The 25,795-nt window shown below is 44.5% G+C and overlaps 1 protein-coding gene across 2 annotated transcripts in view; it reads right to left on the bottom strand.

Annotated features, from left to right (window-relative positions):
* Positions 1–936: 936 nt before the first annotated feature.
* Positions 937–25,795, bottom strand: part of LOC133614158 (pannexin-1-like) — a 34,741-nt gene continuing 9,882 nt past the window's right edge. The window contains exons 4-8 of one of the 2 annotated variants that reach the window (XM_061971968.2): positions 20,313–20,500; positions 19,975–20,253; positions 17,046–17,268; positions 16,755–16,974; positions 937–1,362 (exon numbers count right to left, since the gene is read on the bottom strand). In XM_061971968.2, the coding sequence (XP_061827952.1) occupies positions 1,274–1,362; positions 16,755–16,974; positions 17,046–17,268; positions 19,975–20,253; positions 20,313–20,500 (999 nt within the window). In that variant the 3' untranslated portion in view covers positions 937–1,273. The remainder of the gene's footprint in view (positions 1,363–16,754; positions 16,975–17,045; positions 17,269–19,974; positions 20,254–20,312; positions 20,501–25,795) is intronic. The other variant, XM_061971969.2, reaches the window with a different exon arrangement.

Raw genomic sequence — 25,795 nt, forward strand, 5'->3', positions numbered from 1 at the left:
AACTTGCTGGTAGACGGCTGCGTTGACCCTGGATCTCAGGAAACAGAGTGGACCGACACCAGCAGATGACATGGCACCCCAAACCATCACCCAACCATGCAAATTTTGCATTTCCTTTGGAAATCGAGGTCCCAGAGTCTGGAGGAAGACAGGGGAGGCACAGGATCCATGTTGCCTGAAGTCTAGTGTAAAGTTTCCACCATCAGTGATGGTTTGGGGTGCCATGTCATCTGCTGGTGTCGGTCCACTCTGTTTCCTGAGATCCAGGGTCAACGCAGCCGTCTACCAGCAAGTTTTAGAGCACTTCATGCTTCCTGCTGCTGACCTGCTCTATGGAGATGGAGATTTCAAGTTCCAACAGGACTTGGCGCCTGCACACAGCGCAAAATCTACCCGTGCCTGGTTTACGGACCATGGTATTTCTGTTCTAAATTGGCCCGCCAACTCCCCTGACCTTAGCCCCATAGAAAATCTGTGGGGTATTGTGAAAAGGAAGATGCAGAATGCCAGACCCAAAAACGCAGAAGAGTTGAAGGCCACTATCAGAGCAACCTGGGCTCTCATAACACCTGAGCAGTGCCAGAAACTCATCGACTCCATGCCACGCCGCATTAACGCAGTAATTGAGGCAAAAGGAGCTCCAACCAAGTATTGAGTATTGTACATGCACATATTTTTCATTTTCATACTTTTCAGTTGGCCAACATTTCTAAAAATCCCTTTTTTGTATTAGCCTTAAGTAATATTCTAATTTTGTGACACACGGAATTTTGGATTTTCATTTGTTGCCACTTCAAATCATCAAAATTAAATGAAATAAACATTTGAATGCATCAGTCTGTGTGCAATGAATAAATATAATGTACAAGTTACACCTTTTGAATGCAATTACTGAAATAAATCAAGTTTTTCAAAATATTCTAATTTACTGGCTTTTACCTGTATATATCGGCAAAAAAGCCATTATTGGACATCTCTAATTTCAACCCATTCTTTTTTGAATGCAAACAGATAATACATACTTTGAGTGGGTATTCTATATGTTTTGTTCACATTGGGGAATTTAGGGAAGTGATTTGTTGGCATGTTTTATTATACAGGTACACACACACACACACACAATAGAAACATGCAAATGAGCTGAGTCTTGCTCACTTCTTCATCATTGTGTGTGTCGTGAGAACATGTAGTGTTGGCGCGCAGGACAACAAACTGGTCGGTCCGGATGTGAAGTAGGAGTGGACTCCGCCTCTTCTGGGACGCCGGCGGCCTATCACATCGCTCGCTGCCGCAGATCCCCGCCCTCGCTGCTTGTTTTGCTGCCCGTCATGTCGCCGTTGCCCGGCAGCAAAGGAGTGAACTCTGTAAATAAATCTGTCATGTAACCAGGGCCGCAACATTTTGAGGAAAACTAAGGAATTACTATGTTTCTCTCCAAAAGTGCGATTAGATTTTTAAGATATGTACATGAAAATGCATACAACTGTGGAAATAACATACCTGCCAACTTTTGAAATCAGAAAAACCTAGTAGCCAGGGTCCAAGGGCCGCAGGCCCCAGTAGGTCCAGGACAAAGTCCTGGTGGGGGGTTCCTTCGCCCCCCGACGCAAAATGATTGATTGCATTCAGACAGGTTAAAATGTTGCTAAAACCATCACTTTTCTATCAGTCACAGTGACTTTTCAAAACAAAAATATTACAGCAAAAATCATATGGGTTGATTGACATGTTTATTCTGTAAGCTAACTTCAATAGTTTGAAATTATTTTGACAGTTAATGCCAGTTATCCTGTCAACCTTTCACAAGACTTCAATTTGTTCATTGAAAGTATAAACAGTATAAACACTTTTTACAGTAAACAAATGGTAAAACAGTACTAAACAATTCCATTAAAAAAAAAAATTGGTGTCATTATTAACTTTCTGTCCAAGCTTGTATAATCTACTGCCTTGTTCAATTGTAAAAAATATTCTGTGCCTAAAATTCACATTTCTATCACAATTATCATACTGTAAACATGGTAAGCTAACTTCATTAAAATTAATAGTCCTGTCAATAGCATGGAATTACAATTCAAATGTCGTTTTTTTTGTAAGCCTTTCAAAAGAATTCAAAATATGAAAAATGAATGAAAATTAATTGAAGCCATCAGACACTTGAAAAGTGGCACATCACATCTTTAATGTAATCATTTGAACTTTTCAACAGAAATAGCACTGCAAAAATATTAAGGACATACTTCTGTATTTTGGTAGTTATGCTGTCAACATTTAACAAGATTTCTTCAACTTGGACTTGAAAGCATAAATACCGTATTTTCCGCACTATTAGCCGCACCTAAAAACCACAAATTTATTCAAAAGCTGACAGTGCGGCTTTTAACCCGGTGCGCTTTATATATGGATTAATATTAAGATTCATTTTCATAAAGTTTCGATCTCGCAACTTCGGTAAACAGCCGCCATCTTTTTTCCCGGTAGAACAGGAAGCGCTTCTTCTTCTACGCAAGCAACCGCCAAGGTAAGCACCCGCCCCCAAAGAACAGGAAGCGCTTCTTCTTCTACTGTAAGCAACCACCCGCCCGCGTAGCAGAAGAAAAAGCGCGCGGATATACCGTACGTTTCATTTCCTTTGTGTGTTTACATCTGTAAAGACCACAAAATGGCTCCTACTAAGCGACAGGGATCCGGTTCATGAAAAGACGCAATCTCTCCATCCGCACACGGATTACTATTTCACAGCAACTGATATTCCTGTGAACCGCACTGTGGATACAACGGGAGCACGTACGGTGAATATTCGCACCACAGGGAATGAGAAGTCATCCTTCACTGTGGTTCTAGCTTGCCATGCTAATGGCCAGAAACTTCCACCCATGGTGATATTCAAAAGGAAGACCTTGCCAAAAGAGACCTTTCCAGCCGGCGTCATCATAAAAGCTAACTCGAAGGGATGGATGAAGAAAAGATGAGCGAGTGGTTAAGGTAAGTTTAAGTTTACGCGAAGAGGCCGGGTGGCTTTTTTCACGCAGCTCTGTCCATGTTGATATACGTATGTTTGTGATTGCACATTTGCGTACATTTTGGGAGTGAACAGAGTTGTTAGAACGCTGGTTTTTAATATATTATTAAAGTTTGACTGACCTATCTGACTGTTTTTTTGACATTCCTTTAGCGCAGTTAGATGCGGCTTATAACACGGGGCGGCTTATAGGTGGACAAAGTTTTGAAATATGCCGTTCATTGAAGGCGCGGCTTTTAACCCAGGGCGCCTTATGGTGCGGAAAATACGGTAGTATAAACACTTTTAACAGTATAACAGTACTAAATAGTTCCAATAGATAACATTGGTGTCATTACCTTTTTGTTTGCTCAATTATTGCCTCCGTAAATAAAACTTCGGCATTTATCACATCCAAAGAATCTGTTTGGGTCGACGAAAAACGTTGAAAGTTTTCCACTTGTATCGCTAGCAACGGCATTAGACTTGTGTTTTTTTTGTCCCAACGTGGTCTTTTACATCGCTAATTCCTCCGTGTCCGATCGAAAAATCTTGTCTGCACAAGGTGCAATTTGCGTAGTTTTCACCCTTTTTGGAACGGATAATTATTCCCGGATAGGCTTTTGAATATTCTTCACGGAATGACTGCAGTTTTCTTTTCGGTTTAAGACTCGTTTGCGATTTTTCTCCGGCTGATTCCACGATCGTTCGCTCGTTTGGAAACAATGGCAACTGGTGCCTCGTGCTTGGCAGCGGTGCTATAAATAGCCTCGCGCATGGCATTCGAAATGGCTCGATAGGAAGTTACGGGAAGCAGTGTCCATTGTCATTGTTGTTACGCGATTTCGTGAATAAAACTTTTTAAAAAATATATTTTTTTAATTAATGAAAAACTGTATTTTTTATCACTGCAACCGTAACCCGGAATAGGTTGATGAAAACCGTACTAATTACGGGAAAACCGGAGTAGTTGGCAGGTATGCTAATTTACGTAAAACAATATTTGGCTTTTGTGTACATCATGCTCCTAAACTGAATAAATAATGTTTATAATGTAATGTAATTATGATAATAATAATTAGAGGTGGGGGAAATAATGGATTTTTAGATGCATCGCAATTATAAAATCGATTAGTAAAGGTCAATAATCGTTCAGCGATGCAGCGAGTCATCTCACCGAGAGATCTGACCAGCTCCTTTATTTTAGGCCACTTGAGTTGCAGTTTTGCACATATTTCCATGAATTTAATAAATGCCAACTATCGTGGGATCACACTCCTCAGCCTTCCCGGTAAGGTCTATTCAGGTGTACTGGAGAGGAGGCTATGCCGGATAGTCGAACCTCGGATTCAGGAGGAACAGTGTGGTTTTCGTCCTGGTCGTGGAACTGTGGACCAGCTCTATACTCTCGGCAGGGTCCTTGAGGGTGCATGGGAGTTTGCCCAACCAGTCTACATGTGCTTTGTGGACTTGGAGAAGGCATTCGACCGTGTCCCTCGGGAAGTCCTGTGGGGAGTGCTCAGAGAGTATGGGGTATCGGACTGTCTGATTGTGGCGGTCCGCTCCCTGTATGATCAGTGTCAGAGCTTGGTCCGCATTGCCGGCAGTAAGTCGGACACGTTTCCAGTGAGGGTTGGACTCCGCCAAGGCTGCCCTTTGTCACCGATTCTGTTCACAACCTTTATGGACAGAATTTCTAGGCGCAGTCAAGGCGTTGAGGGGATCTGGTTTGGTGGCTGCAGGATTAGGTCTCTGCTATTTGCAGATGATGTGGTCCTGATGGCTTCCTCCGGCCAAGATCTTCAGCTCTCACTGGATCGGTTCGCAGCCGAGTGTGAAGCGACTGGGATGAGAATCAGCACCTCCAAGTCCGAGTCCATGGTTCTCTCCCGGAAAAGGGTGGAGTGCCATCTCCGGGTTGGGGAGGAGATCTTGCCCCAAGTGGAGGAGTTCAAGTACCTCGGAGTCTTGTTCACGAGTGGGGGAAGAGTGGATCGTGAGATCGACAGGCAAATCGGTGCGGCGTCTTCAGTAATGCGGACGCTGTATCGATCCGTTGTGGTGAAGAAGGAGCTGAGCCGGAAGGCAAAGCTCTCGATTTACCGGTCGATCTACGTTCCCATCCTCACCTATGGTCATGAGCTTTGGGTCATGACCGAAAGGACAAGATCACGGGTACAAGCGGCCGAAATGAGTTTCCTCCGCCGAGTGGCGGGGCTCTCCCTTAGAGATAGGGTGAGAAGCTCTGTCATTCGGGGGGAGCTCAAAGTAAAGCTGCTGCTCCTCCACATCGAGAGGAGCCACATGAGGTGGTTCGGGCATCTGGTCAGGATGCCACCCGAACGCCTCCCTAGGGAGGTGTTTAGGGCACGTCCAACCGGTAGGAGGCCACGGGGAAGACCCAGGACACGTTGGGAAGACTATGTCTCCCGGCTGGCCTGGGAACGCCTCGGGGTCCCACAGGAAGAGCTGGACGAAGTGGCTGGGGAGAGGGAAGTCTGGGCTTCCCTGCTTAGGCTGCTGCCCCCGCGACCCGACCTCGGATAAGCGGAAGAAGATGGATGGATGGATGGAAGTCAACTGTTTGCACTGTTTGTAAGTCGACTAAATGCACTGTTTTAAAAAGTTGCAAGTGATAAGACGCTTAATTAGTGAAACGAACAGAAATGTAAAACCGCATCAATATACATAAATTAAAGATGTATCAATGATCGATTGTTAATCGAATCGTAGCTCCTTAATCGTAGCTCCTTAATCGTAGCTCCTTAATCGTAATCGAATCGTAAGGTGGCCGAAAATTCCCGCCTGTAGTAATAATGCAAGTAACCATTTCAAAGGATATAAACTTTTATTTCGCATTACTGTAGAAATGTTTCCCATTGTAGTGTAATTGGAAGGTAAATAACTGTTCTACCAGTGGTGTGCCTTCTCTGCTGGCCTAACATAACCAGAAATCATCATCATAATTAAAGATAAAAGTAATTTTTGATTTACTTTCCCTAAATATCTAAAAGTATTCATATTTTCTTCATGTCATATTATGCTCTTTCCAGTGCTGTTGTTTTCAGGTTAGAGTTTGTATCCAATCAGAATTCAGCTAGCTTCTGTTGCCATGCTGTATGAAATCTGCCCAGGCCCTTCAGAAGTAACAATGTCTGTGCACTGGAAGTGAACGGACACACAGAGTTGGTAGTGTCAGGCTTGTCCCTGACAGTTTGACTGTGTTTTAGTTTTTCCTCTGCGTTTGTCTTAGTTTTCTGTCAGCGCTTTTATTTTGTCTTCATTTCCTGATTATCTCCCTGAGTGCTTTGTCCCCTCAGCTGTGGCTGATTGGCACCTGGCCACACCTGCTGTCAATCAGCAGGCTGCTATTTATACCTGCCCTGCCCTCCAGTCACTGCTGGATTATTGTCATTGTCACTACTACATGTCATAATACTTGTCGTTGTAGCTCTGTCTACTTTTGTTCACTCTGCTCATGTCATAGTTCCTTCGTGTCACACCTGCCGCCATCTCTGCATCTTGGGGTTCGTCACCAACAAACTCTGACATAATAATCCAGCCAAATTCGAACCTCGCAGAGATGTCCATGGCGGAGAGGCTTAACAAGGTTTTGGAATTAATGGCTAATTTGAAGAGAAGTTTGGCCGCTTTTCAAGCCCTCTCCCACCCACCCCTGTCGTCTGTGGGCCTATCTGGGGACGTCTGGGATCTGTCCCATGGGGGGGGGGGGGGGGGGGGGGGGGGGGGGGGGGGGGGGGGGGGTTATGTGTAGCTGGGGAGGCACAGCTACTGCTCGCCCCAGTGGGTCTGCAAGAGACAGCGCCATCATCTCCGAGGGGTTTGCAACAGACGGCGCCATCTCCTAGGGGTTTGCAACAGACGGCGCCATCTCCGAGGGGTCTGCAACAGACGCCACCATCATCTCCGGTGGGTCTGCAACCTACGGCGCCATCATGCATTCCGGTGGGCCAGCAGAGGGCTCCACCACCATGCACTCCGGTGGGCCGGCAGACGCCACCATGCACTCCGGTGGGCCGGCAGACGCCACCATGCACTCCGGTGGGCCGGCAGACGCCACCATGCACTTCGGTGGCCGGCAGACGCCACCATGCACTCCGGTGGGTCTACAACCTACGGCACCACCATGCACTCCGGTGGGTCTGCAACCTACGGCGCCATCATGCACTCCGGTGGGCCAGCAGAGGGCACCACCACCATGCACTCCGGTGGGTCTACAACCTACAGCACCACCATGCACTCCGGTAGGTCTACAACCTACGGCACCACCATGCACTCCGGTGGGTCTACAACCTACGGCACCACCATGCACTCCAGTAGGTCTACAACCTACTGCACCACCATGCACTCCGGTGGGTCTACAACCTACGGCACCACCATCCTCTCCGGTGGGCCAGCAGAGGGCGCCACCACCATCCTCTCCGGCGGGCCAGCAGAGGGCGCCACCATCGTCTCCGGTTGGCCAGCAGAGGGCGCCACCATCGTCTCCGGTGGGTCCTTCCACGCCGGCGGTCGAGCCGCCTCGCCAATTGCGGCGGCGTTTAACTCGCCGTCGCCACCTAACTCTTCCCCGCTGGTTGCGGGGACACACCTCCTTGTCCTCCCTCCACCCTCCCGTTACTTTGGACTGTTTTTTGGGGGGGGCGGGGAGATTGTCTAAAAACGTCTGGTATCCGTTATGGGAAGGGGGGCTACTGTCAGGCTTGTCCCTGACAGTTTGACTGTGTTTTAGTTTTTCCTCTGCGTTTGTCTTAGTTTTCTGTCAGCGCTTTTATTTTGTCTTCATTTCCTGATTATCTCCCTGAGTGCTTTGTCCCCTCAGCTGTGGCTGATTGGCACCTGGCCACACCTGGTGTCAATCAGCCAGCTGCTATTTGAACCTACCTTCCTCTCCAGTCAGTGCTGGATTATTGTCATTGTCAATGTCACTACTACCTGTCATAATACTTGTCGTTGTAGCTCTGTCTACTTTTGTTCACTCTGCTCACGTCATAGTTCCTTCGTGTCACAGTAAGTGTTTTTGTTTCTTGTCGACAGTTAGCCTTTGTGCTATTTTAGTTCATAGCCAAGTTTGTTTTCCGCCTTGTGCGCGTACCCTCTTGTTTGTTTTTTTGCTATAGTGTTAAATTAAATCATGTTTTCTTGTACCAAGCCTGCCGCCATCTCTGCATCTTGGGGTTCGTCACCAACATACTCTTGACAGGTAGACAATTGCCATAGCCAATCAGATCACAAGTTGTTGTCAGTAAGGCCTTCCAGCTGGCCTAACGCTGTGATTGGATACTCACTTGGGAGTCCCAAGTGAGTATCCAATCACAAGTTGCGAAAACAGGAAGGGGCACCGGAGCCATAGAAAGCTACAGAAAACTCACCAGTACTCACAAAGAAGGAGAAAAAAAATGTTCATTAGATGGCAGATATATATTTGCAAGGCCATTTTCAAGAAGGATACTTAAAAGAAACTACATCTTGTGAGAGGAGGTCGGCCGACACCAGAAGCTATTCCGGCGGTGGTGACATAAATTATGGTATTTTGAGAGGTGAAGTGGGACTAAGTAGGACATCACTGAGGGCCTAGGTGAGAAATGCACGGCCCGCCACTGTGTTATACTAAATAAATATACAATCAAAAAATAAATAAATGTACTTAATTCTGTAAGTTAACAAATTTAACTTGAATAAATATTGAACATCTTAAAGTGCATTTCTGTTTCCTAGTTGGAAAAAATGAGGTCGTCTGAGTTGATGGGCTCGTATTGACCATCTGATATGAGGCTGAAATATTACCACAATGGGACATTTGGCTTTGTAATCATATCTTTTTCCTCCTAACTTTGCAGCACTTCTGACTCCTGGTTTCCACAGGACGCGTCACGGCTGCGTTGCGTAATCGCCACGCCTGCGGACTCTTTCCGTTTTTGTTCACGTCACGCCATGCGCAAAATATAGGCAGAGCTAGGGTTGGGCCGGTAAAACGATATCAATATTTAACGCGATAGACATAATCGATATCCATATAAAATGTGTTCGATAAAATATTCGATATACCGTATTTTTCGGACTATAAGTCGCATTTTTTTTTTCATAGTTTGGTTTAGGGATGTCCCGATCCGATATTTGGATCGGATGCCGATATTTGCAAAAAAATGCGTATCGGCAAGGCATGGGAAAATGCCGATCCAGATCCAGTTAAAAAAAAAACTCCGCTCCGTGTTTTCCAACGCACCTATTTAAATAGTACATTCCACTTTTCTGCTGCTCCCTAATTTCCGTTCCGCATTTTCCAGCACACCTTCAACACATCCACAGGTCTGTGGATTCTCACGCAGTTGCTTTTAGCTGCTGGCATTACACGACAGGCTCTTCTCACTCTTTCCTGTGTCTCCCTCTCACAGACAGCAAGCGCACCTTCTTACACACGTCACATACTGTCACGTCATACGTCACATACGTATACGTCCTCCCCGAGCAGAGAGGTAGCAGCATGGCTAACCTTAGCTGTGATGCTAGCGCAGCCGTGTGACCAACGTTCTCTCTAAGGTGCGCGCTTGTGCAATTGCGCACTGTTTAAACGTCCTCTGCGCATAGCAATTATATGCCACGCACAAAATCTAATAAAAAAATAAGCGCATAACAATTTTCGACACACGGACACGACAGAGACAACAGTTTTCGTTATCATTGTTCAAATATTGTAAAGTCTATCGAGACGCTTATTTCCATTCGGTGCCACACGTCCACACCATCAAAATGCCGAGGCAAACATTTCCACATCAACACCGTATGAAAAAAATTGTGATTTTTTTTAGTTGTGATTTCCTTCTCTGCATGAAAGTTTAAAAGTAGCATATATTAATGCAGTATGAAGAAGAATGTTTTAATGTAGACATGCAAGCCTTGAAAGAAAATGTTGAAAATCAAGACTACATTTCCTGCAAATGGGTGCATTTCTACCCTATATTTTAACTTTAGATTTACTCTCATATCAAACTCTTGGCTGTCTTTTTGACACTTACATCCGGCGCCCCCCTCCACACCCTGGATTATAAATAATGTAAATAATTCAATGTGATTATCTTGTGTGATGACTGTATTATGATGATAGTATATATCTGATAGTATACATCTGTATCATGAATCAATTTAAGTGGACCCCGACTTAAACAAGTTGAAAAACTTATTGGGGTGTTACCATTTAGTGGTCAATTGTACGGAATATGTACTTCACTGTGCAACCTACTAATAAAAGTCTCAATCAATCAATCAAAACACATAGAATCATCATACTGCTGTGATTATATGCATCAAGTGTTCATTCAAGGCTAAGGCAAAATATCGAGATATATATCGTGTATCGCAATATGGCCTTAAAATATGGCAATATTAAAAAAAGGCCATATCGCCCAGCCCTAGTTCAATGATGCCATTTCTGTTTGTCATGTATAATTTTGTCTATTTTGTGTTTATCCTTGAATAAACAGGTCAGTTTCTTGTTACCAACCATTGTGTATTATTCAAACTCCCCTAATTCAGCTGGCTAGTTGTTATCAAGAGTACTAAAACCCTTTTCAACATGATTCTGACAACTAAGTAGGCTAAATAACTTTAAACTTTAATACATGCTCGGATAGGCCAGTATCGGTCAGTATCGGTATCGGATCGGAAGTGCAAAAACAATATCGGTATCTGATCGGAAGTGCAAAAACCTGGATCAGGACATCCCTAGTTTGGTTCGCTAAATCCGATGAAATCTTATACGTCTAGTCTCTTACGTGAATGAGCTAAATAATATTATTTGATATTTTACGCTAATGTGTTAATCATTTCACACATAAGTCGCTCCTGAGTATAAGTCGCACCCCCGTGACACGTCCTGTGGAAATCAGGGGTTATTGGCGAGTCGGGCTGTAACTCTTTGGGCACCACACGGTTCCATTCAATTCTTGGAGGTAACGATCCGATTCAGAATCGAATCAAAACGATTCTTGGTTCAAAATCAATACTTTTTTTAATAACTTCAGGAGCCAGTTCTTTTGACTACATTCCCCCATAAAATAAACAGCTTGGATAAATGTCTATATTACATACAAGAAAACTGGTTTTGTTGAAAAAAATGCTTCCCAAACATTTATCCCACACTTTCTAAAGTAAATCTGTACAGCAGATATGATCATCAACAATATGATTCGCCTGAGTGGCTGAACAGGACAGGTTAAAACAAATCGCTACAATAAGAATCACAATTGATTCAAAAATCAATTATTTTAGTATTTAGTAGAGAGGCTGTCTGTGCTTCCTGTGCATGTAAGTCAGCATTCTGGCTCTCCACCAACCGAAGCAAAGATTGTGAATGACTGAAAAGAGCGCTCGCTGTGTTCATTGAATTCTGCTGTTAAATAAACACGCTCAGCCCTGTTTGGAGCCAGAGACCAACAAACGCAAGGTTTAATAACTGATAATGAGACATTTGTGATTAAGGGCTATACAAGTAAACTTTGATTGATAATAATTCTGATTGGCGAACATTGAAGCTGTGAATCTTTGGGCACCACTCGATTCAATTCGATTCTTGAGGGTAACAATTTGATTCAAAATCTTTAAATAACAGCCTGTGTCAGTTCTATGATTAACACCCATCCATCCATTTTCTACCGCTTATTCCCTTCGGGGTCGCGGGGGGCGCTGGAGCCTATCTCAGCTACAATAGGGCGGAAGGCCGTGTACACCCTGGACAAGTCGCCACCTCATCGCAGGGCCAACACAGATAGACAAACAACATTCACACTCACATTCACACACTAGGGCCAATTTTAGTGTTGCCAATCAACCTATCCCCACCATTCCTCCATAAAATAAATAACAGCTCTGATACATTTCTATATTACTTCAAAGAAAACTGGTTTTGTTTAATAAAATTCTACCCAAACATTTAGTAAAATGGCAGTACAAAAAAGACGAAAAAAATACATTTAAATGTAAAATCGATTTTGGATTGTTTTTAACCGATTAAGAATCGTTACACATAAAAATTCAGATTCATTCAAAAAACTTTTTTTTTTTTTTTACACCTGTCGCGAACATGTCTGTCACTCAAATGCCGGTGATGGCGGACGTAAAAAAAAAGTTTTTAATTATTGCACTAACTAAAACTAGAGATGTCCGATAATATCGGCCGATAAATGCTTTAAAGGGGAACATTATCACCAGACCTATGTAAGCGTCAATATATACCTTGATGTTGCAGAAAAAAGACCATATATTTTTTTAACCGATTTCCCAACTCTAAATGGGTGAATTTTGGCGAATTAAACGCCTTTCTAATATTCGCTCTCGGAGCGATGACGTCACAACGTGGAAGCATTTAAGTCCCATCTTAAAACTCATTTGTATACTCTAGCGTTTAAATAGACCCCCCTTTTAGACCAGTTGATCTGCCATTTCTTTTCTTTTCTCCTCTGCTCCCCTCTTCCTTGTGGAGGGCGGGGGGCACAGGTCCGGTGGCCATGGATGAAGTGCTGGCTGTCCAGAGTCGGGAACCGGGGTGGACCGCTCGCCTGTGCATCGGCTGGGAACATCTCTGCGCTGCTGACCCGTCTCCGCTTGGGATGGTGTCCTGCTGGCCCCACTATGGACTGGACTCTTACTATTATGTTGGATCCACAATGGACTAGACTCTCACAATATTATGTCAGACCCACTCGACATTCATTGCATTCGGTCTCCCCTAGAGGGGGGGGAGGTTACCCACATATGCGGTCCTCTCCAAGGTTTCTCATAGTCATTCACATCGACGTCCCACTGGGGTGAGTTTTTCCTTGCCCTTATGTGGGCTTTGTACCGAGGATGTCGTTGTGGCTTGTGCAGCCCTTTGAGACACTTGTGATTTAGGGCTATATAAATAAACATTGATTGACATTGAACGTGACGTCACATCGGGAAGCAATCCGCCATTTTCTCAAACACCGAGTCAAATCAGCTCTGTTATTTTCCGTTTTTTCGACTGTTTTCCGTACCTTGGAGACATCATGCCTCGTCGGTGTGTTGTCGGAGGGTGTAACAACACCAACAGGGACGGATTCAAGTTGCACCAGTGGCCCAAAGATGCCAAAGTGGCAAGAAATTGGACGTTTGTTCCGCACACTTTACCGACGAAAGCTATGCTACGACAGAGATGGCAAGAATGTGTGGATATCCTGCGACACTCAAAGCAGATGCATTTCCAACCATAAAGTCAAAGAAATCTGCCGCCAGACCCCCATTGAATCTGCCGGAGTGTGTGAGCAATTCAGGGACAAAGGACCTCGCTAGCACGGCAAGCAATGGCGGCAGTTTGTTCCCGCAGACGAGCGAGCTAAACCCCCTGGATGTCTTGGCTCACACCGTCCCTTATGCCACCAAAGATGATCAAGACATGACATGAGGGTATGTCTACAGAATATATTAATTGATGAAAATTGGGCTGTCTGCACTCTCAAAGTGCATGTTGTTGCCAAATGTATTTCATATGCTGTAAACCTAGTTCATAGTTGTTAGTTTCCTTTAATGCCAAACAAACACATACCAATCGTTGGTTAGAAGGCGATCGCCGAATTCGTCCTCGCTTTCTCCCGTGTCGCTGGCTGTCGTGTCGGTTTCGTGGGTTTCGCTTGCATACGGTTCAAACCGATATGGCTCAATAGCTTCAGTTTCTTCTTCAATTTTGTTTTCGCTACCTGCCTCCACACTACAACCATCCGTTTCAATACATGCGTAATCTGTTGAATCGCTGAAATCCGAGTCTGAATCCGAGCTAATGTCGCTATAGCTTGCTGTTCTTTCCGCCATGTTTGTTTGTATTCACTATGTGACGTCACAGGAAAATGGACGGGTGTATATAACGATGGTTAAAATCAGGCACTTTGAAGCTTTTTTTAGGGATATTGCGTGATGGGTAAAATTTTGAAAAAAACTTTGAAAAATATAATAAGCCACTGGGGACTGATTTTTAATGGTTTTAACCATTCTGAAATTGTGATAATGTTCCCCTTTAAAATGTAATATCGGAAATTATCGGTATCGGTTTTAAAAAGTACAATTAATGACTTTTTAAAACGCCGCTGTACGAAGCGGTACATATCCAGTAAAACACGGACATAAGGAGAAGTACAGAGCAGTTGCGTCTCCCAGTCAGCAGCCCCTCCCCCTCTCCCACACACAACACAGGAGTGGATGACTGCAGCATGAGAGGTTTACTGGCGACGCTTGATGACCTCATCAAACCGCCGCGAGCGGAGCATAACAACAACAAGAGTGTGTTGTTGCCGGTGCTGTAGCCGTGGCTAACAAGCGAGCTCGCGCGGTGACTGACTAACGACACCATGTCTATGGTTTGGGATTATTTTAAAGTGTCTGTGACGGATAAAAAACTGGCAATTTGCAATGACTGCAAAAAGTTGGTTATGCGAGGAGGAACCAAGACGTCTTCCTTTAATACGAGCAATTTGATCTCCCACCTCTTCAAGAATCATAAGGAGATACACGATGAATACAAGCGGAAGATGGATGAAAAAAAGTAGTACCACACAGTTGTCGCTTAAAGACTCCGCCGAGAAAAAACTAAAATACAACAAAAAACACCCCAAAGCGAAAGCCCACGTTGTGGTCAGGGTCAACGCACGCAGAATGGCAAAAGCTACGGTGGAGTTTGGTGTGGCTAGTCTGCCCTGCATGGCGCACGCTCTGCAGCTTGCAGTGAACAGAGGTGCCCTGTCTCAACGCAGCATTTCAGAAGCTCTGGCTGACTGGTAGGCCACTTCAAGCACTCACCACTAGCTTGCAGAACAATTGTGTTACTCATAAAAATACATTAGAGCAGGGCAGATTGAGCCCAGTTTATAATTTCATGTTATCCAGTATACCAGGCAGTCTTGCACTAAAGGAGGACTATGTTATTGTTTACTATATTACGGTACTCTAGTATACTCTGGACTGAAGCTGTGCGCCTTCATTGTTTTTGTAGCTGTTGTTTTGAGGCATGTTTAAAAAAATAAAAAAATAATGCACTTTGTGAAAGTCAAAGTATAGTATTTCCCATAGTTGTAGTGGGTGTCAGGATTATCTCAGGGAGAGCATGTCCCAAATTCCAAGCTGCTGTTTTGAGGCATGTTTAAAAAAAAAAAATGCACTTTGTGACTTCAATAATAAATATGGCAGTGCCTTGTTGGCACTTTTTTCCATAACTTGAGTTGAAGTTGTTCTCTTATTTTGGAAAACTTTGTTACTTTGTTTAATGCATCCAGCGGGGCATCACAACAAAATTAGGCATAATATGTTAATACCGTGTACCCGGGGAAGTCCTGTGGGGAGTGCTCAGAGAGTATGGGGTATCGGACTGTCTTATTGTGGCAGTTCGCTCCCTGTATGATCAGTGTCAGAGCTTGGTCCGCATTGCCGGCAGTAAGTCGGACACGTTTCCAGTGAGGGTTGGACTCCGCCAAGGCTGCCCTTTGTCACCCATTCTGTTCATAACCTTTATGGACAGAATTTCTAGGCGCAGTCAAGGCGTTGAGGGTATCTGGTTTGGTGGCTGCAGGATTAGGTCTCTGCTTTTTAAACATGATGTGGTCCTGATGGCTTCCTCCGGCCAAGATCTTCAGCTCTCACTGGATCGGTTCGCAGCCGAGTGTGAAGCGACTGGGATGAGAATCAGCACCTCCAAGTCCGAGTCCATGGTTCTCTCCCGGAAAAGGGTGAAGTGCCATCTCCAGGTTGGGGAGGAGATCTTGCCCCAAGTGGAGGAGTTCAAGTACCTCGGAGTCTTGTTCACGAGTGGGGGAAGAGTGGATCGTGAGATCGACAGGCGGATCGGTGCGGCGTGTTCAGTAATGCGGACGCTGTATCGATCCGTTGTGGTGAAGAAGGAGCTGAGCCGGAAGGCAAAGCTCTCGATTTACCGGTCGATCTACGTTCCCATCCTCATCTATGGTCATGAGCTTTGGGTCATGACCGAAAGGACAAGATCACGGGTACAAGCGGCCGAAATGAGTTTCCTCCGCCGAGTGGCGGGGCTCTCCCTTAGAGATAGGGTGAGAAGCTCTGTCATTCGGGGGGAGCTCAAAGTAAAGCCGCTGCTCCTCCACATCGAGAGGAGCCAGATGAGGTGGTTCGGGCATCTGGTCAGGATGCCACCCGAACGCCTCCCTAGGAAGGTGTTTCGGGCACGTCCGACCGGTAGGAGGCCACGGGGAAGACCCAGGACACGTTGGGAAGACTATCTCTCTCGGCTGGCCTGGGAACGCCTCGGGATCCCCCGGGAGGAGCTGGACGAAGTGGCTGGGGAGAGGGAAGTCTGGGTTTCCCTGCTTAAGCTGCTGCCCCCGCGACCCAACCTCGGATAAGCGGAAGAAGATGGATGGATGTTAATACCGGGAAGAGCTGTACGAAGTGGCTGGGGAGAAGGAAGTCTGGGCTTCCCTGCTTAGGCTGCTGCCCTCACGACCCGACTTCGGATAAGCGGAAGAAGATGGATGGATGCAATATGTTAATACCACAACTGTATATATCGGTAGCGGTTGATATCGGAATCGGTAATTAAGAGTTGGACAATATCGGAATATCGGCAAAAAAGCCATTATCGGACATCTCTAACTAAAACCTCGATGTTGATTGATATTGCAGCCCGAGATGTCACTACGGGGTGCCTGTTTGGATGACCGTAACCTTTCAAAATAAAACTTCCTGCTCCGCATCTCACCTTTCATCTCAGTTTCCATCCTGTTGTCAGCGGCTGGGTTGGGGCTGGTCATTTTGTTGTTGGACGACTTTTCTGCATCCACGGCGAGCCGATCGGGTTTGGCGGCTTTTCTAGCGTCGACGGTGTCCATCTTGACCAGACAGAGAGTCTGCAGCAGACCCATGGCGTCAAAGTCCTCCCCGGAGCATTCGCCCCCTTTCCTCAGCAGCTCCAGCACCTGCTGGCGATAACCATTTCCTTAATCGTATCCATCCCATAGTAACGCGGCAGCAGCAGCGTACGAAAACGCACCTTCATGTACTTGTAGGACTTGAGCTCACTGATGTTCTCCTCCAGGAAGAGCACGTACAGAGACAGGTCGTCCCATTGGCCGCTGGGAGTGGGCAGGACGCTCACCGTGGGCAGTGATTGGTAGGTTTCCAGGAAGTGGGCGTACCCGTGACAGAGCAGGGGGCGGACGCTGGCGTAGATCACCACGGGGAGGAGCGCGGAAAAGACGATCAAGTTGACGAAACTGCGAAAAAGAAAGAAGGGCTGTCTAACAAGTAGGGCTGTGAATCCTTGGGCACCACACCATTCCATTCTTGGGGTTAACGATTCGATTTAGAATCGATTCTCGATTCAAAATCAATACTTTTTTGATAACATTGTGTACCAGTTCTATGATTAACTACAGTCCTCCATAAAATAGATGAACAGCTCGGATGATTTCAATAAATAAAGGGAATATTTTCCTTCCTTTGGGCAAAATGGAACGCCTAAGAAGTTACAAGCTATGGCCTTTGGTTTTGCTCGAAGAAGATCAACACGATGATCTTACCTTGCTTATTACCTTTACGCACACGCACGTATTATCCCCTCTAGTTTTAATGGTGTTAGGATGTACCAGGTGTGGAGAGTAAGAATGTGCTTTAAAGTCATATCCAACAATTGCGACTGGACTCTCGCTATTATGTTAGATCCACTATGGACTGGACTCTCACTATTATGTTAGATCCACTATGGACTGGACTCTCACTATTATGTTAGATCCACTATGGACTGGACTCTCACTATTATGTTGGATCCACTATGGACTGGACTCTCACTATAATGTTAGATCCACTATGGACTGGACTCTCACTATTATGTTAGATCCACTATGGACTGGACTCTCACTATTATGTTAGATCCACTATGGACTGGACTCTCACTATTATGTTAGATCCACTATAGACTGGACTCTCACTATAATGTTAGATCCACTATGGACTGGACTCTTACTATTATGTTAGATCCACTATGGACTGGACTCTTACTATTATGTTAGATCCACTATGGACTGGACTCTTACTATTATGTTAGATCCACTATGGACGACTTTTTACTGTCAACTGAGTTTCGTTTTTTTAATGATTTCTGCTGGTGGTGTGCCTCCGCATTTTTTCAACGCAAAAAAATGTGCCTTGGCTCAAAAAAGGTTGAAAAACACTGATGTAAATAACAATATAATGTTCCGCAGAGGTGTACTTAGGACAATTTGATCAATTAACGATACTATTGTAATCACGTCGGAGAGAAGGCGTGAAATGTTTTCTTCTTCCACAAGGGGCATGAACTCCGCACAAGTTTTTTTCTTAGCACATCGCCATCTGGTGGATGAATTGCATTTTGTTGTGGGGGAACCATACCTGCCAACTTTTGAAATCAGAAAAACCTAGGAGCCAGGGTCCAAGGGCCGCAGGCCCCGGTAGGTCCAGGACAAAGTCCTGGTGGAGGGTTCAGGGCTTCGCCCCCCGACGCAAAATGATTATTAGCATTCAGACAGGTTAAAATGTTGCTAAAAGCATCACTTTTCTATCAGTCACAGTGACTTTTCAAAACAAAAATATTACAGCAAAAATCATATGGGTTGATTGACATGTTTATTCTGTAAGCTAACTTCAATAGTTTGAAATTATTTTGACACTTAATGCCAGTTATCCTGTCAACCTTTCACAAGACTTCAATTTGTTCATTGAAAGTATAAACAGTATAAACACTTTTTACAGTAAACAAATGGTAAAACAGTACTAAACAATTCCATTAAAAAAAAAAATTGGTGTCATTATTAACTTTCTGTCCAAGCTTGTATAATCTACTGCCTTGTTCAATTGTAAAAAATATTCTGTGCCTAAAATTCACATTTCTATCACAATTATCATACTGTAAACATGGTAAGCTAACTTCATTAAAATTAATAGTCCTGTCAATAGCATGGAATTACAATTCAAATGTAGTTTTTTGTAAGCCTTTCAAAAGAATTCAAAATATGAATAATTAATGAAAATTAATTGAAGCCATCAGACACTTGAAAAGTGGCACATCACATCTCTAATGTAATCATTTGAACTTTTCAACAGAAATAGCACTGCAAAAATATTAAGGACATACTTCTGTATTTTGGTAGTTATGCTGTCAACATTTAACAAGATTTCTTCAACTTGGACTTGAAAGCATAAATAGTATAAACACTTTTAACAGTATGTCGTGCTGTGAAATACAGCCGACAGGATTGCGCACCAAACACGAAGCAAGGCCAAAGCGCATATGCATGGTGCATGAGAACAAAGGACTTCTTTCATTTAAGGTTTGTGATAAACCATCAAACTCATTCCTTAAAAGGACTCTATAGTAATATAAAGCGAATTTTTCTGGACATTATCATGCAAGAAAAGTTTATTTTTGGGACCGCGATCACCGCGTAATGATTTTTAAAGGTTGCATTACAAACATTTAACTGTCCCATGTGATCAGCCAGTGCGATTGGAAATCCATGCTCAATTATTGCCTCCGTAAATAAAACTTCGGCATTTATCACATCCAAAGAATCTGTTTGGGCGACGAAAAACGTTGAAAGTTTTCCACTTGTATCGCTAGCAACGGCATTAGACTTGTGTTTTTTTTGTCCCAACGTGGTCTTTTACATCGCTAATTCCTGCGTGTCCGATCGAAAAATCTTGTCTGCACAAGGTGCAATTCGCGTAGTTTTCACCCTTTTTTTTTTTTTTATTAATGAAAAACCGTATTTTTTATCACTGCAACCGTAACCCGGAATAGGTTGATGAAAACCGTACGAATTACGGGAAAACCGGAGTAGTTGGTAGGTATGGGGGAACAAGCGCTCTGTTACAGACATTTTTTTAGTTTAATGACTACATGCTTTCTGTTGGACACAAACAAAACACCGCCACTCGCATACCTGAGCAGCGTGAAGACTCCCACGGCGATGAGCTTACACTGCACCTTTTCGGGGACGGTGGAGTCGTTGGCGAGCAGGCCCACCCTCAGCGTGCAGCCAAAGTCGTCGGTGAGCGACGCCAGGCGGAGGTAGTAGCCCAGGTAGAGGCAGGCGCACAGCAGCGTGACCAGAGTCAGGCCGCGACACAGCAGGTAGCGAAAGAGCAGCACCCGCGAGCACCTCTTGGTCATCAGGAACTTCTCCACCAGTGGGTAGTTGAAGCAGCCCTCAGTGGGGTCACTGGCCAGGACACAGCAGTCAGTGACGCTCTTAGAAGACACCTGAAAAGACCGCGCTACCTGTCGGCACTCTGCACTTCAGAGGTGGTCATCCGCTTCGCCAGCGTGACAGCGCGGTTGTAACAGCGGTCCAGCTCCTCCATGATGAAGCCCAGGTCCGACTGCAGGAGCGGCGCCGAAGAAAATCTCCAAAACAACGCCGGCGTGTACGTCAGCATCGCCACCAGCAACAGGATGTAGGGGAAGAACTGGACAGGAGACATAAAGCGCCTTATTGACGGACAATAACACTAAAGTTATTCATCCTCTGCTCAAAAGACCTAACCTTGATCCTGACCTCATGGTAAACTACCGACCGGTGTCCCACCTTCCCTTTATTTCGAAAATCCTCGGAAAAATTGTCGCACAGCAGCTAAATGAACACTTAGTGTCTAACAATCTCTGTGAACCTTTTCAATCCGGTTTCAGGGCAAATCACTCTACGGAGACAGCCCTCGCAAAAATGACTAATGATCTACTGCTAACGATGGATTCTGATGCGTCATCTACAGGTAAAAGCCAGTAAATTAGAATATTTTGAAAAACTTGATTTATTTCAGTAATTGCATTCAAAAGGTGTAACTTGTACATTATATTTATTCATTGCACACAGACTGATGCATTCAAATGTTTATTTCATTTAATTTTGATGATTTGAAGTGGCAACAAATGAAAATCCAAAATTCCGTGTGTCACAAAATTAGAATATTACTTAAGGCTAATACAAAAAAGGGATTTTTAGAAATGTTGGCCAACTGAAAAGTATGAAAATGAAAAATATGAGCATGTACAATACTCAATACTTGGTTGGAGCTCCTTTTGCCTCAATTACTGCGTTAATGCGGCGTGGCATGGAGTCGATGAGTTTCTGGCACTGCTCAGGTGTTATGAGAGCCCAGGTTGCTCTGATAGTGGCCTTCAACTCTTCTGCGTTTTTGGGTCTGGCATTCTGCATCTTCCTTTTCACAATACCCCACAGATTTTCTATGGGGCTAAGGTCAGGGGAGTTGGCGGGCCAATTTAGAACAGAAATACCATGGTCCGTAAACCAGGCACGGGTAGATTTTGCGCTGTGTGCATGCGCCAAGTCCTGTTGGAACTTGAAATCTCCATCTCCATAGAGCAGGTCAGCAGCAGGAAGCATGAAGTGCTCTAAAACTTGCTGGTAGACGGCTGCGTTGACCCTGGATCTCAGGAAACAGAGTGGACCGACACCAGCAGACCAAACCATCACCCAACCATGCAAATTTTGCATTTCCTTTGGAAATCGAGGTCCCAGAGTCTGGAGGAAGACAGGAGAGGCACAGGATCCACGTTGCCTGAAGTCTAGTGTAAAGTTTCCACCATCAGTGATGGTTTGGGGTGCCATGTCATCTGCTGGTGTCGGTCCACTCTGTTTCCTGAGATCCAGGGTCAACGCAGCCGTCTACCAGCAAGTTTTAGAGCACTTCATGCTTCCTGCTGCTGACCTGCTCTATGGAGATGGAGATTTCAAGTTCCAACAGGACTTGGCGCCTGCACACAGCGCAAAATCTACCCGTGCCTGGTTTACGGACCATGGTATTTCTGTTCTAAATTGGCCCGCCAACTCCCCTGACCTTAGCCCCATAGAAAATCTGTGGGGTATTGTGAAAAGGAAGATGCAGAATGCCAGACCCAAAAACGCAGAAGAGTTGAAGGCCACTATCAGAGCAACCTGGGCTCTCATAACACCTGAGCAGTGCCAGAAACTCATCGACTCCATGCCACGCCGCATTAACGCAGTAATTGAGGCAAAAGGAGCTCCAACCAAGTATTGAGTATTGTACATGCTCATATTTTTCATTTTCATACTTTTCAGTTGGCCAACATTTCTAAAAATCCCTTTTTTGTATTAGCCTTAAGTAATATTCTAATTTTGTGACACACGGAATTTTGGATTTTCATTTGTTGCCACTTCAAATCATCAAAATTAAATGAAATAAACATTTGAATGCATCAGTCTGTGTGCAATGAATAAATATAATGTACAAGTTACACCTTTTGAATGCAATTACTGAAATAAATCAAGTTTTTCAAAATATTCTAATTTACTGGCTTTTACCTGTATGTTGCTGCTTCTTGATCTTAGCGCTGCTTTCCATACCGTCCATCATAATATTTTATTAGAGCGTATCAAAACACGTATTGGTATGTCAGATTTAGCCTTGTCGTGGTTTAACTCTTATCTTACTGACAGGATGCAGTGCGTCTCCCATAATAATGTGACCTCGGACTATGTTAAGGTAACGTGCGGAGTTCCTCAGGGTTCGGTTCTTGGCCCTGCACTCTTTAGTATCTACATGCTGCCGCTAGGCGACATCATACGCAAATACGGTGTTAGCTTTCATTGTTATGCTGATGACACCCAACTCTACATGCCCCTAAAGCTGACCAACACGCCGGATTGTAGTCAGCTGGAGGCGTGTCTTAATGAAATTAAACAATGGATGTCCGCTAACTTCTTGCAACTCAACGCCAAGAAAACGGAAATGCTGATTATCGGTCCTGCTAAACACCGACATTTATTTAATAATACCACCTTAACATTTGACAACCAAACAATTACACAAGGCGAATCAGTAAAGAATCTGGGTATTATCTTCCACCCAACTCTCTCCTTTGAGTCACACATTAAGAGTGTCACTAAAACGGCCTTCTTTCATCTCCGTAATATCGCTAAAATTCGTTCTATTTTATCCACTAGCGACGCTGAGATCATTATTCATGCGTTCCTTACGTCTCGTCTCGACTACTGTAACGTATTATTTTCGGGTCTCCCTATGTCTAGCATTAAAAGACTACAATTGGTACAAAATGCGGCTGCTAGACTTTTGACAAGAACAAGAAAGTTTGATCATATTACGCCTATACTGTATATACCTTTATATACATATATACATATATGTATACCTATACTGGCTCACCTGCACTGGCTTCCTGTGCACTTAAGATGTGACTTTAAGGTTTTACTACTTACGTATAAAATACTACACGGTCTAGCTCCGTCCTATCTTGTCGATTGCATTGTACCATATGTCCCGGCAAGAAATCTGCGTTCAAAGAACTCCGGCTTATTAGTGATTCCCAGAGCCCAAAAAAAGTCTGCGGGCTATAGAGCGTTTTCTATTGGGGCTCCAGTACTATGGAATGTTCTAGCGGTAACAGTTAGAGATGCTACCTCAGTAGAAGCATTTAAGTCCCATCTTAAAACTCATTTGTATACTCTAGCCTTTAAATAGACCCCCCTTTTAGACCAGTTGATCTGCCGTTTCTTTTCTTTTCTCCTCTGCTCCCCTCATCCTTGGGGAGGGAGGGGGGCCATGGTGGCCATGGATGAAGTGCCGGCTGTCCAGAGTCGGGACTCGGGGTGGACCGCTCGCCTGTGCATCAACTGGGAACATCTCTGCGCTACTGACCCGTCTCCGCTCGGGATGGTTTCCTGCTGGCCCCACTATGGACTGGACTCTCACTATTATGTTAGATCCACTATGGACTGGACTCTCACACTATTATGTTAGATCCACTATAGACTGGACTCTCATTATTATGTTAGATACACTATGGACTGGACTCACACTATTATGTTAGATCCACTATGGACTGGACTCTCACTATTATGTTAGATCCACTATGGACTGGACTCTCACTATTATGTTAGATCCACTATGGACTGGACTCTCACTATTATGTTAGATCCACTATGGACTGGACTCTCACTATTATGTTAGATCCACTATGGACTGGACTCTTACTATTATGTTGGATCCACTATGGACTGGACTCTCACACTATTATGTTAGATCCACTATGGACTGGACTCTCACTATTATGTTAGATCCACTATGGACTGGACTCTCACTATTATGTTAGATCCACTATGGACTGGACTCTTACTATTATGTTGGATCCACTATGGACTGGACTCTCACTATTATGTTAGATCCACTATGGACTGGACTCTTACTATTATGTTGGATCCACTATGGACTGGACTCTCACACTATTATGTTAGATCCACTATGGACTGGACTCTCACTATTATGTTAGATCCACTATGGACTGGACTCTCACTATTATGTTAGATCCACTATGGACTGGACTCTCACTATTATGTTAGATCCACTATGGACTGGACTCTCACTATTATGTTAGATCCACTATGGACTGGACTCTCACTATTATGTTAGATCCACTATGGACTGGACTCTCACTATTATGTTAGATCCACTATGGACTGGACTCTCACTATTATGTTAGATAAATGATAAATGATAAATGGGTTGTACTTGTATAGCGCTTTTCTACCTTCAAGGTACTCAAAGCGCTTTGACACTACTTCCACATTTACCCATTCACACACACATTCACACACTGATGGAGGGAGCTGCCATGCAAGGCGCTAACCAGCACCCATCAGGAGCAAGGGTGAAGTGTCTTGCTCAGGACACAACGGACATGACGAGGTTGGTACTAGGTGGGGATTGAACCAGGGACCCTCGGGTCGCGCACGGCCATTCTTCCACTGCGCCACGCCGTCCCTATGGACTGGACTCTTACTATTATGTTGGATCCACTATGGACTGGACTCTCACAATATTATGTCAGACCCACTCGACATCCATTGCTTTCGGTCTCCCCTAGAGGGGGGGGGGTTACCCACATATGCAGTCCTCTCCAAGGTTTCTCATAGTCATTCACATCGACGTCCCACTGGGGTGAGTTTTTCCTTGCCCTTATGTGGGCTCTGTACCGAGGATGTCGTTGTGGCTTGTGCAGCCCTTTGAGACACTTGTGATTTAGGGCTATATAAATAAAGATTGATTGATTGATTGAACTGCGCCCAAGACCCAACCTCCGGGCTGATGATTTTAGCTTGTCCTGAAGAATTTTTCATTGTCCCATTTACTCTCTGTAAAGCACCAGTTCCATTGGCTGCAATGGCCCAGAGCATAATACTACCACCACCATGCTTGACGGTAGGAATGGTGTTACTGGGATTAAAGGCCTCACCTTTTCTTCTCCAAACATATTGCTGGGTATTGTGGCCAAACAGCTCAATTTTAGTTTCATCTGACCACAGAACTTTCCTCCAGAAGGTCTTATCGTTGTCCATGTGATCAGCAGCAAACTTTAGACAAGCCTTAAGGTGTCGCTTCTGGGGCAAGGCCTTCCTTCTTGCATGGTAGCCTCTCAGTCCATGGCGATGCAAAACACGCCTGTGTTCCAGCAGCTTCCAATTCATTGCAGACCTGCTTTTTGGTGGTTCTCGGTTGATTATTGATCATCCTGACCAATTTTCTCTCAGCAGCAGGTGATAGCTTTGCGTTTTCTTCCTGGTCGTGGAAGTGACAAAACTGTGCCATGCACTTTATACATACGAACAATTGTCTGCACAGTTGCTCTTGGGACCTTAAGCTGCTTTGAAATGGCTCCAAGTGACTTTCCTGACTTGTTCAAGTCAATGATTCGTTTTTTTTCAGATC

Source organism: Nerophis lumbriciformis, linkage group LG17 (assembly GCF_033978685.3).
Source record: "Nerophis lumbriciformis linkage group LG17, RoL_Nlum_v2.1, whole genome shotgun sequence".
In the NCBI taxonomy this organism is placed as follows: Eukaryota; Metazoa; Chordata; class Actinopteri; order Syngnathiformes; family Syngnathidae; genus Nerophis; species Nerophis lumbriciformis.